The sequence below is a fragment of the Myxocyprinus asiaticus genome, chromosome 11, assembly GCF_019703515.2.
Source record: "Myxocyprinus asiaticus isolate MX2 ecotype Aquarium Trade chromosome 11, UBuf_Myxa_2, whole genome shotgun sequence".
Lineage (NCBI taxonomy): Eukaryota > Metazoa > Chordata > Actinopteri > Cypriniformes > Catostomidae > Myxocyprinus > Myxocyprinus asiaticus.
In genome coordinates, this window is record NC_059354.1 from 30873616 (window position 1) to 30886698 (window position 13083).

Genomic DNA, 13083 nt, shown 5'->3' on the forward strand with positions numbered 1-13083 from the left:
TCCAGGTATTTTAGATCTCCTTCATGACAATAATGTTTTTTTTTTTTTTTTTTTTTTTTACAGTTTGACAGTTAGTCAGGCAATATCAATATGTCATAATTCCTGTTATCAGTCAATTATTGTCTTTTAATCTTTACTTTTTGCTTTCACTCTAGAAGAAAAAGAAGTGCAGCAATAGTAGAAATATCCTGACGATGGCGCCAAAGTGCTAAAAGGACCAGCATGCCCTGCCAGCTATGTGCACATGCGTATGGGGGACGCTGGTTATATTCTTAGACTGTCTGACTGTGTAGGTGTCATCTGTAAACCCCTCCCCCGTCTCTCTCTCTCCAAGTCTATGTGGTGCTGATGCTGAATTGGCCATCACTGATGGGCAGAGGGTGATATTCTTCTCTCTCTAATAGTGTCCACTTTATCTGCCCTTTTCCCCTCTGGAGAGTAGGATGGCGATGATCTGGATGCAGACAGAAAAGGTGGCTGTGCAAGAGCTACAGTGCAGACTGAGCAATGTCGCTTACAGCATTGGTAAGCACTCACCATATGTGAGTATGTGTATGTGTCGCTGTTGCACTTGTCGTCTTTACACATTGAGTGGCTTTCTGATACCTTTATTAATTGCCTCTCAGTGATATGGATTGTTCACCCTTTGAAGACATATAAAGCATCACCTGAGATAATGTTGATTATTTTGCAAAGCCGCTTTTTTATAATGTGCCTGAACAGATTTTTGCCACTTTATGAGCATGGTGTCTAGTCATAATGGAAAAAAATCCTTGCTTTTGTTTATGGTCAATGGAAAATAGGTCAGGAATGTGTCATTTACCGATTAAGATCTGAGATGTATGAATTAAGTTGCAGGTCGTTGATTAATATTAGAGATCATGATTGTGTTCATACGTTCTAATTATTGTCATTTTTTGAAAATTGTTTGTGTTTATTGTCTGTGGGAACTAGACACTACGATAATCGTTTGTCTTGTAAAAATCTGTGTGAAATGTTCTACACTCTGGTTTCTAGAGACAATTCATTTAGTACGCAGGAGAGAAATGACAATTCGACGGAATGACTTTGTGTATGCTACTGAAGGAGAGAGGGAGGAAGAAACAAACAGAGACAGTGTAAGAACTTAAAGAAATGGTTCACCCAAAAATGAGAATTCTGTCATCATTTACTAACGCTCATATCTTTCAAAACACGGATGAGTTTTTTAGAGCAGGTGTCCAAGCTACTCTTTTCCATTCAATGAAAGTGAATGGTGACCACGGCTGTCAAGCAAAATTTCAAGGCAAGATTTTCAGTTAATAACAATTTAAAATTTTATCTATTCCTCACAAAAGCTATCATATGGCTTCAGAAGACTTGGAAATGCTGAAGTCATATTTGTGACTTTAATAATGCTTTTATGGTGCTTTTTGTTCTTTTTGGAGCTTGACAGCCCCTGGTACCCATCAGGCCTGGCTCCAGCTCTAAGATGTAAGGTGGGCCATAGGACACGCCGGGTGGGCCGGACAGTTGGAGGGTGGGTGTAGGTGTAGTTCTCAAGGTGGGCCAAGTTTATGATTGGCCCCAGGGCCCCCTGTGGAGCCGGGCCTGGTCCCCATTCACTTTCATTATGGGGAAGAGAGTTTAGAATTTAGTTTCTCAGCAGGGACTAAACTGGTGCCATAGTACTACCACGGTCTCAAGCTTCACAGTACTGGCGGTACCACAGTGTATTTCATTAAATGCAGTTGTATGTACGTACCTAATGCTTATGCAGCGAGACGGTCATAAGAGCAAGCCAAGGCATAGTCAAGACACAACTGCCAAAGACCTCCACCTAAGGGGCCGTTCACTCCAAATATGTTTGCCTTTATCTTTGTAAGCATGCGCTAGACAGACATCTTTGACTGTTGCACCGTGTCTTGCTGTTTTTTCAATGTATTGCGCAGGAACGCGAATTCTTTTTTTAGACACTGTGTCAATTTAAAGTGAGTTCAGCCTTTAAAACGTGTCTCAAGAGACACCCGCATTCTGTTTTATTTGTGTCTGTTTTAACCTCAAGAAAGGGATCAGTCTGAATGGCCCTCAAGTCATCGTCAGTGCTTGGCACACATCCAAAATTCGAATGCTCATTTTAGAATTCAAATGTGCATTTTTATTATCAATTCGACGAATATTTGAATTTCAAATTTTTATTTGACAGCCGTAGAAGTGAGCAGCTTGGACATTCTGCTATACTTCTCTTTTGGTGTTCCATGGAAGAGAGAAATTTACATGGGTTTGGAACAGCATGGGGATGACAGAATTTTTTAACTATCGCTTTAAGAAATGAATAAGAAATGTGTTTTGAGATAATCACCTCATACAGAGTATTATGTTCCCAGTTTTCATAAGGAAAATTTATCTCATACTCATATAATAGTGGAATCTTATTGTAGGCAAGATTGTAAAAGTAAAAAGCTGTAAAAGCTACAAAATCAGTCATTGAATAAACCCCCATATTACTTATTTGAAGTGGGGGATGTATCTGTGTCCTCCTGAATATGAGTTTGTGCCTAAATGAACGTATTTGTCCTCATTTTCAGAAGCAAAAAGACTGAGAGAGAAATCTTTTATAGCCTCGTGAGATTCCTGCTGGAGGCGACTTGACCAATGTGTGTGTGTTGGTGTGTTTGGCAGAAGTTACTGCTGATTACAAAAACAGATACCAAAAAAAAAAAAAAAAACATTCCAAAGCAGTAACAAAGCTTGCTCTAGTAGTTAGTACATGTGCGCAGTAGTAGGTAAGCAGCATATATGTTGTATAGCTACTGGAAGAGCATAGTTGTTCTGAATTGTATAGTTTTGTAACTAATGTCATAACAAAGAAATAGTTTGAATCCTGTAGTTGTAGTTTAGCAGTCCAAACGGTTTGAGTGTAGTATCATAAAGCAAAATTAAAGGAACAGTATGATAGTTATAGGGATTGTGTAGGTCTAGCAGTAGTCAGGTATCAGACGGTGAGAAAGGGGAAAGGTATGCTGAGGAGACCCAGAAAAAAGCGGCCCAAACAAGGCAGTGATTTTGAACAATTTCCTCTGGTCCCACTGGCACAAAGTGAGTGAAAGCATGCTAACACTGTCGAAAATTCAGTGCTTTATGTTCAGGTCTTTACTTGGATTTTGTGTATATGTACATTGGGGTCCAAAAAGTCTTGCGACCACTAGTGACAATGCTTGTATTTTGCATTTTTCTCATTTAATACAGTAGTAATAATAAAAATTGCTAAAATTATCAGCATAACAGGTTGAATGAAAAGTTGAATAGAAAAAGTACCACTTAAAAATTTCTTAGTATTTGCAAAGAAATCTGATGTTTTGTACAAAGGAGTTCATATCATCAATATCTCAAATGTGCTTATTTGATCTGTAAGCTAGAATCTTAAATTTATTTATTTTTTTCCAATTTACGTTAAAACTTTTCTTTGTTTTATATTTTTCACATAACTTAGAAATCTCAGACTGTTGGACACTACTCTATGTGCAAGACCAATAGTAATATTGTTTACTGTAGATGTTTTTTGGGGTGATTGCGCCGATCCAGAGAGAAATGTAGAGAGAGAGAGACAAGAAACAAAGAAAGTTCAGTTCTTTACAGTCAGTGATCCATCACTGTTATCAGTTATTAAAATGCAGCAGGTAAAGTGAACCTGTGTATGTGGGTGTGTGCATGTGTGACAGGGGGACAGTCTGTGCATATCCTTCCTTCTCTTTACTTGTCATTTTATTCAAATATGTACTTGTGATATACAGTGTAGCGAGGAAGCTTTGTAATTGTATTTTATTTAACAATATTGATTTATTTGTTTATGGTACTTGTTCGCTTCATTTATACTATTGTTGTTTTGCTTAATTTTTTTTTGTTATTAAAATTTTTTATTGATTCATAAATTAACACAAGAAATACAACAACATCTATATAATGAATCAAAAACTTTTAACATTAAACCCCCACTATATCCCCTCCCCCTACCAAATTCTCAAACCACCCTGACCCCCCCACGAACACCCCTATGGTCAATAGAATATAGACACACACACACAGAAAACTAAAACAACAACATAAAATAACATACAATAATCAAGTATAACAATAATAAAAAAAAAAAATTAAATTAAAAAAATAAAAATAAATAAATAAATAAAAACTTTAAATTACTCCCTCCACCGCCCCCCCTCGAGATTCCCTCAAAAATGCTAAATAATTGCCCCATTTCTTATTGTAAGTTTCCCTAACCCCCATTCTAATACTCGACCCCTCCTCGAAGGCAGCCACCCTCCCCATCTCCGCGCACCACTCCGGGAACGAGGGTGCTCCATCCGACTTCCAACTCCTCAAAATAACCTGTCTACCAATCATCACACCGGTCAAAACCCAGTCCTTCATGTGCTTATCTACCAAATCCATGACCTCCCTATCACCCAGAATACAGAGTCTGGGGCAGAACAAGACCTGAGTGCCCAACACATCACACACAAAACTTTGCACCTTCAGCCAAAATTCTTGGATCTTAAGGCACCCCCAAAAAACATGGATGGTGTCTCCATCTTCAGTATGGCATCACCAGCAGATGGGTGTGTCCTTAAGACCAAGCCTATACAATCTAGAGGGGGTCCAATAAAATCTATGTAAAATCTTAAATTGCATAAGGCGAACCCTTGCATCTCTAGATGCAGACTTTATGTTTTTTAGAATCCTTGCCCACACTCCCTCCTCCAATACCAAGTTTAAATCTTTCTCCCATAATCTTTTAAGAGAATTTAAAGCTCGGTCCCCCAGACTCTGAATTAACAAGGAGTAATACACTGATGCCTCATGACCCTTCCCAAAAGCAGCAATCACCACTTCCAGAGTATCTGCCGCTCTAGGGGGGTGTATGCTACTCCCAAAAAAAAGCAGAGCAGGTGGCGCAGCTGTAAATACTTCTAAAACTGAGATCTGGGAATCCCAAAATGTTGAACCAAATTTTCAAAAGATCTCAATACTCCACCCTCATATAGGTCACCAAGTGCATTAACCCCCCTCACAATCCAATCTGACCAACAGAAAGGGGACTTATTAATGCATAGTTTAGGGTTCTGCCATATGCTCGAGGCAACATTTAAATAAATATCAGAATTAAACACTCTGGACACTTTTGTCCATATCGAGTGTAAATGCAAAATAATGGGGTGCGACTTAACCTCTCCAGCTAGTTTAATCGAAAGGCTTTGCAGTGGCGAGATAGGGGCAAGAACTTCCTTTTCAATACAAAACCAGGGAGGGGCTCTCTCAGGTGGAAGCGACCAATGAACCAAATGTCTAAGACTGAATGCATAATAATAAAATAAAATCTTGGGTAGGCCTTACCCACCTTTGTCAATCGGCCTATGTAATTTACTGAAATTTAACCTGGGACGCTTACCATTCCAAATGAAGGATTTCACTATGCTATCAAATTGCTTAAAATAAGAGAGAGGGACATCTACAGAGAGAGATTGTAGCAGATAGTTACATTTTGGAATGCAATTCATTTTAATAACATTAACCTTCCCAATCATCGATAAGTGTAATGAAGCCCACCTGTCCACATCATTCGAAAACCTTTTTATTAAGTGATCAGAATTAACTCTGACTAAATCAGATAAATTTGCTGGGACTAAAACTCCCAAATGCTTATTTCCCTGTTTGGGCCACATGAAAGCGCCCGGCTGGAAAGCCGTTACTGGACAGTACGCTGTCAAAGCCAAAGCTTCGGGTTTAGACCAATTGACTCTGTATCCTGAGAATTTGGAAAAGGAGTTAATAATTTTGTGGAGGCAAGGCATGGATCTAGTGGGGTCGGAGACGAATAATAAAATATCATCTGTGTAAAGCAGCAGCTTATGCGCTACACCTCCCGCCGTCACCCCTGGAAAATCATCCTCCTTTCTTATTGCGGCTGCTAATGGTTCCAGGGCAAGACAGAACAATAATGGGGAAAGAGGGCAACCCTGCCGGATGCCCCTATCCAGAGTAAAATAATCTGAAATTAACCCATTTGTTTGTACCGCTGCTACAGGGTGTCTATAAAGTAACTTAATCCAACCAATAAATATATTCCCGAACCCATACCTTTCCAAAATCTTGAAAAGATAATCCCATTCTACCATATCAAACGCCTTTTCGGCGTCAAGAGAGATGGCAGCAACCGGAGATTGTTCATTTGCTACTGACCACATGATATTGATGAAACGCCTAATATTATCAGAAGAACTACGGCCTCGAATAAACCCCACCTGATCTATATGTATAAGAGATGTCATAACTTTACTTAATCGATTAGCCAGAATTTTGGACAAAATTTTTACATCTAACTGGATCAGCGAAATTGGGCGGTAACTTTTACACTCGCTTGGATCTTTATCCTTTTTTAGAATCAGACTGATCCGGGCTTGTGTCATGGTTGGCGGAAGCTTTCCATTCTTTAATGAATCAGTATGAACTTCTAAAAAAAGTGGCGCCAGTTCTGTAGCATAAGATTTGAAAAACTCAGCAGCAAAGCCGTCAGGCCGTCAAGCTCCTCCAAGGTTATCTCAGAATCAAGAGAGTTTTTTTGCTCATTTGTCAGTTTAGGGAGATCTAATGGTTCCACAAAGTTCCTAATATCTTCATCAGTAGACGAAGACGTGGACCTATAAGGATCAAGATAGAACTCTTTAAAAGCATTATTAATATCAATGGCTGAGGTAAATATTTCACCACAAGCAGATTTCACTGAGGGAATGATAGAAAAAGACTCTCTCTGCTTTATATATCTAGCCAAAAGTTTTCCTGCTTTATCACCTGACTCAAAGTATGACTGTCTTGCCCTGAATAACCAAAACTCCACTTTCTGTGACAGAATAGTATTATATCTGTATTTCAAACGAGTCAATTCTCTGAGGCCATCAGATGACATACGGCGCTTCAGCTCTGCCTCAGCACTTTTAATATTTCCTTCCAACTCCATGAGTTCTTGTGCTTTGGATTTTTTGATGAATGAGGCATACTGTATGATCCGACCCCTAAGAACCACCTTAAGTGCCTCCCAAGCCACGCCCACAGAGGATACTAAGGACCAGTTGGTCTCCATATAAACACTGATTTCAGTCTTTAACATTTGTTGGAAATCAGGATTTTGCAAAAGGGACACATTAAGGCGCCAACTATAAGATTTATTTTTCTCTATATGTGGCAACATCTCTAAACTCACCAGGGCGTGATCTGAGACTAAGATATTTCCAATTGAGCAAACAACAACAGATGAAATAAGGGATTTGGATATTTAAAAAAAAATCTATTCTAGAATAAATCTTGTGGACTGATGAAAAAAATGTATAGTCCCTACCAGATGGGTTCAAAAGTCTCCAAATGTCTGTAAGACCAAGATTTTTACACATCCTGTGAAGCATCAATGTTGCTCTAGGGGATTTGCACACTTTTGCTTCACTATGATCAAGCACTGAGTCCATCAAAAGATTAAAGTCTCCTCCCAATATTATATCATGAGGGGTGCCAATGGTTTGCAACATCCCTTCAAGATCTATAAAAAAGCCATGATCATCAGCGTTAGGTGCATAAATATTAGCCAAAATCAACCTTTGCCCTTGAATTTCAGCTAAAACAATAATTACTCTCCCTAATTTATCTTTGCTCTGTTTGAGACATTTTAATTGTAGATGTTTGTTAATCAATATAATGACTCCCTTGCTCTTACTTGAGCCAACACTAAAGAAAATATGTCCACCCCATATCTTCCTAATTTTTCAGCTTCCTGCAGGGAGAGATGTGTTTCTTGAAGAAACATTATGTCATATTTCTTACGTTTAAGAAAAGTAATAACCTTCCTTCTTTTTATGGGGTGCCCCAACCCATTCACATTCCATGTGGAGAGAGATAGTACACTCATATTAACATTTGACATTTTGATATAGAAGAAAAAATAAATTGTGTGTCAAAAACAAAATTATATAGACCACATTCCCCAATAGTGAAACAATCAACCCCCGAACAAAACAAACAGAAAAAAGAAAAACGTGCGCATTAACCCCGCGCACGACAGCGCCAACCGGCGACAATCCCTCTAAACTCAAAAGGTCCATGAACGCCCACGAGTCCCCACGACAACTTTGCCATCGGATTGCTCAATTTTGCCTCACAAATTTGTGAGGCAAAATTACATAACAGAAAATACTTTGAAAAATAAACCCAGTCAATAGGAAGAATGAACACTAAGAACGTGTAGATTCATTCACAGAACTGTTTTAAAGGTGTGATCTTCCACAAGACAAATTCCAGCTGATATAAAACCGTTAATATTCCTCGGACAGACAAACAAATGTTCAGTGAGCCAGCTGTTATGAGTTCAGCGGATGATGTAATCATTCCAATGTCCCATAAAATTTTTTTAAAAAACTCAACAAAACAAACTACAGCCACCAGGAGGAATAAGCACGAAGAACGAACAGATTAATCCACAGCTGTTCCAAGGAGTGTTATTCAATAGAACAAGCTCCAGCCGCTAGGCGGAACCAATACAAAAAGAAACAACACTGGCATCCCGGTTCCCCGGATGGTCGAGTCAATTCACTCGGAGGCTGCATAAAAGTATATACCATGACTTACATAATCCGTCGGCTTCATAAAAAACATCCTTTGTGTGAGCAGCATGTAGATATTTTGCGGTCATCCGTAGTGTTCACTCTCAATCTGTCCGGGAACTTCAATGCAAAAGTAATCTTTTATCAATGCAAAAGTTTCTTTAAGGAAAAGTGTTATTCACAAAACAAGCTCCAGCTGCTCGGCGGAGCCAACGCAAAAAATCCAAAATGTCGCCCAGCATCCTCAAGAGTTAGTACAGCGAGTCAGGCCCACTCACATGAGAAACATCGAATGGTTTACTCAGTCATTGATTCTATAAAAGACATTGCCAGATTTGGACATGTGAATACTTTGCGACTGACCTTCGTTTCTATTCTCAGTTTGGCAGGAAACATCAGAGCAAACGAGATGTTTTTCTGATTTAAGAGTTTCTTACATTCCTTGAACCGATTGCGTTTCTCTCTTGTCGAACTCGCAAAGTCCGAGAACAAGAAAATATTATGGTTCTTCCAAGAAAGCTTCCCTTTGCTCCTCACCTGGCGCAACACAAGATCTTTATCGGATGATCTCAGAAATCTGGCCAGAATCGATCTAGGCCTGTCTCCCTCAGCAGATCTGTGAGACGGGACTCTGTGAGCTCGCTCAGTTTCCAGCTTGTGGCCTGTTATGTCGAGCAGACTCGGGAAAAACTCGTCTAGGAATTTCACCATATCTCTGCCCTCCTCAAGCTCAGGAATTCCAACAATTCGAACGTTATTCCTGCAGCTTCTATTTTCAAGATCTTCAAGCTTTTCAAGGAGATGTTCCAGATCAACTTTGGTCGCGGGTGGATTAGTGGTTAATTCCCTCTCCAAAGATTCCAGAAAATCGATTCGTTTTTCAACATCAGTCACTCTTGTACCTAACTCGGAGAATTTTATTTCCATCGCCGTGATCGATCGACGTATTACAGCGAGATCCTCCAAGTCAGCAAGAATCTTCGTCAACATCACCGACATGTTGGACAACTGACGCTGGATCTCCTCTCTCGCCGCGCCATCCAAATCGAGTCCCCGGTCTGTAGGCCTGTCGGGGCTTTCATCCTGAACACATAAGTGTCTTTTAATGTCTCCAGAGCCCGAGGATTTTGACTTTGACATGTTTTTCAACAAAGGGCAAATGTGTAACTGGGTGTAACAAATTTCACCAGATTATAATATGAAAATAATCGAAAATTCAGCAAAGTGCGCAGAGCTCGTCGCTCACACGTCTGCTCCTTGCATGGCGTCCAGGGTGTCTCGTTTTGCTTAATTTTAACTAGTTTGCACTGATTTGGCAATTCAAATGTACAGTGTCTGTCATAATGTGGCACACTAAATTGAATTGAGCACAGGAGAGAGACAAGAAAGAGAAACACAAAATGTAATATCTTAAAATGTGACAGTGAATGCATTAGTTATTTTTAATAGTAAATTGTGTCAGTGTGTATATGTGTGTGTGGGGGTGGGGGGGAGGTAGGGGGGATCATGAGGTCTGCAACAATCTTTAGGTAGATGGTACGTGTCAAAGTAACATCCACATGAATGCCAGGACCCAAGGTTTCCCAGCAGAACATTGCCCAGAGCATCACACTGCCTCCGCCAGCCTGCCTTTTTCCCATAGTGCATCCTGCTGCCATCTCTTCCCCAGGTAAATGATGCACGTGCACCAGGCCGTCCACATGATCTAAAAGAAAATGTGATTCATCAGACGAGACCACTTCTTCCATTTTTCCATGGTCCAGTTCTGACGCTCACATGCCCATAGTAGGCGCTTTCGGTGGACAGGGGTCAGCATGGGCACTCTGACCGGTCTGCGGCTACGCAGCCCCATACGCAGCAAGCTGAGATGCACTGTGTGTTCTGACACCTTTCTATCATGGCCAGCATTACATTTTTCAGCAATATGTGCTACAGTAGCTTTTCTGTGGGATCGGACCAGACGGGCTATAGCCTTCGCTCCCCACGCGCATCAATGAGATTTTGGTGCCCATGACCCTGTCACCGGTTCACCGGTTGTCCTTCCTTGGACCACTTTTGGTAGGTACTAACCACTGCATACCAGGAACACCACTTAAGACCTGTCATTTTGGAGATGATCTGACCCAGTCATCTAGCCATCACAATTTGGCCCTTGTCAAAGTCGCTCAGATCCTTACGCTTGCCCATTATTCCTGCTTCCAACACATGAAATTGAAGAACTGACTTTTCACTTGCTGCCAAACATATCCCACCCCTTAACAGGTGCAATTGTAATGAGATAATATATGTTATTTACTTCACCTGTCAGTGGTTTGAATGTTGTGGCTGATCACTGGTATATTAGGCTTGTGAGTGCAGACCCTAAAATAGAGAAGTTCATCAACTATGATTTAAAGAGTGATACTGAGACCAAACAACCTGACAAAATGGACATGTTGTCAACGAAGCTGTCATTTTGCTCTGAATATAGATATGGTGTTAGTGTTTCCTTGTGTATTTATTACAGATGAGATCATGCAGAAGGAGTCCAGTTTTTTCTTTGCTGCTGACATCCTCACGGAGCTCAAGCAACAGTTTGCATTCCTGTCAGGTAACAACGATTCTTTATTACATTTACTGTACATTGCTCTCTCTTCTTGTCTTTACCTCTTTATCTAGCTCTTAAAATTGTGATATTATCCAGGGAGCAACGTAATTGGAATTATGGAAAAGAAAAATCACCATATGAGATCTCTGTAACATCCCATTTGTTGCTCATGGACAGCAATGAGATTAAATGAAGAGCAAGTAGAGATTTTGCTTATGCTTCCTGCTTCTTGAAAATGTCTCCTCTAGAGTTTCAGGAGAAATTTCTATAATTCCACAAACTGTGCTGGTATTTGTAATGGAGTCTGCAATCAAAAGTCAGAGATTTTATTTTATTCAGTATATAAAACTCTCACATATCTCATCACATTTTTCCAAAACCAAATTACCTGAGCTATGCTATCCGCATTAATTTTATATTTCTATACTCTTACTGTATGTCAACAGTTTGTCTATTTATATTTTTGTGTATGTATTCTCCCCAGGAAATTTAGGAGAAACATCTGTTATTTAGTGAGACATACTGTAACTGAAAACTCTTTTGAGCAATACATTTCTTCTAGAGATAAACACAACACATTCAGGCACACACACATACAACAAATTTGTAATATATTTTAGTAGGTGACATAAACACTTCCCATTTCTTCATCTCTGGGTTATCAAAATACATTGTGTTGTATAAAAAATTCTAACATAAAAGCACAACACCAAAGCTTAATTCATGAACATACCTATTTGAATATATAGCAGATTATAAACACTAATACACATGTGCAAGTGTACATGACTCTCCTCCTGTAATTTCCTGCTTCTATATGTCAAGGATGAGTAAAGAATGTAAAAAGGCATTGGGAGGGAAAACAGCATTTTGTTGCATGTAGGCATGTTTGACCACACATACATGCTGCTGCTTTGAGGGTTTTATGCGAATAAAGTGGTGAGTGGTGGTGGTGGTGTAGTGGACTAAAGCACTGAACTAGTAAGCAAAAGGTTGTTGGTTCAATCCCCACAACAGTTAAGCAAGGCACTTAACTCTGGGTTGCTCCAGGGGGATTGTCCCTGTAATAATTATACTGTAAGTCACTTTGGATAAAAGTGTCTGCCAAATGCATAAATGTAAATGTAATGCAAATGTGTGTGGTTCTTGCTGACAGGTTTGTTACTGTTAAACTGAGCAGACCAGAGTAAACGATGATCACACAATCCCTGTCCTGTTGTCATGGAGACAGGGAGAAGAAGGCATGACTTGCCAAATTTATATTTTTGTCACATGGGGATCTTTCCCAGTGGCTTTCTCTGTGTCCATCTCATTCCATTCCATCATCCTCTGTCTTACCACCGCAACGTCACCACTTACCCCTTCCCAATGTGGACAAGGAGCGAATAGAGGAGGTGAATTAAATGACATGTCTGAGTCTCACTTTATACATTGTTATGATCATGGTTTCTTTACTGGGTGAATGCTGACAACACTAATGTCATCTCCCTGTTTCTGCAGTGCCTTTGTTTTAGCTACAGTGTTTATGATTACATTTATTAGTAATGCTTGATAAGGCTATTGCTTTTCAGAATCACTAACCCCAAGTATTAAACTATGGTATGTATATTCCGGGTGCAATGCAAGTTAAAGGGATAGTTCACCCAAAAATGAAAATTCTCTCATCATTTACTTATCCTCATGCCATCCCTGATGTGCACAATTAAGATTTTTAGAAGAATATTTCAGCTATGTAGGTCCACACTATGCAAGTAAATGGGTGCCAAAATTTTGACATTCAAAAATCACCTAAAGGCAGCATAAAAGTAACCCATATGACTCCAGTGTTTTAATCCATGTCTTCTGAAGTGATTTTATAGGTGTGGTTGAGAAACA

The 13083-nt window shown here is 39.7% G+C and overlaps 1 protein-coding gene across 2 annotated transcripts in view; it reads left to right on the forward strand.

The window, feature by feature from the left end:
* The first annotated feature begins 370 nt into the window (after positions 1–370).
* Positions 371–13083, forward strand: part of mcf2lb (mcf.2 cell line derived transforming sequence-like b) — a 55074-nt gene continuing 42361 nt past the window's right edge. For both annotated transcript variants that reach the window (XM_051710961.1, XM_051710962.1), the window contains exons 1-2: positions 371–525; positions 11128–11211. In XM_051710961.1, coding sequence (XP_051566921.1) covers positions 444–525; positions 11128–11211 — 166 coding nt within the window. In that variant the 5' untranslated portion in view covers positions 371–443. The remainder of the gene's footprint in view (positions 526–11127; positions 11212–13083) is intronic.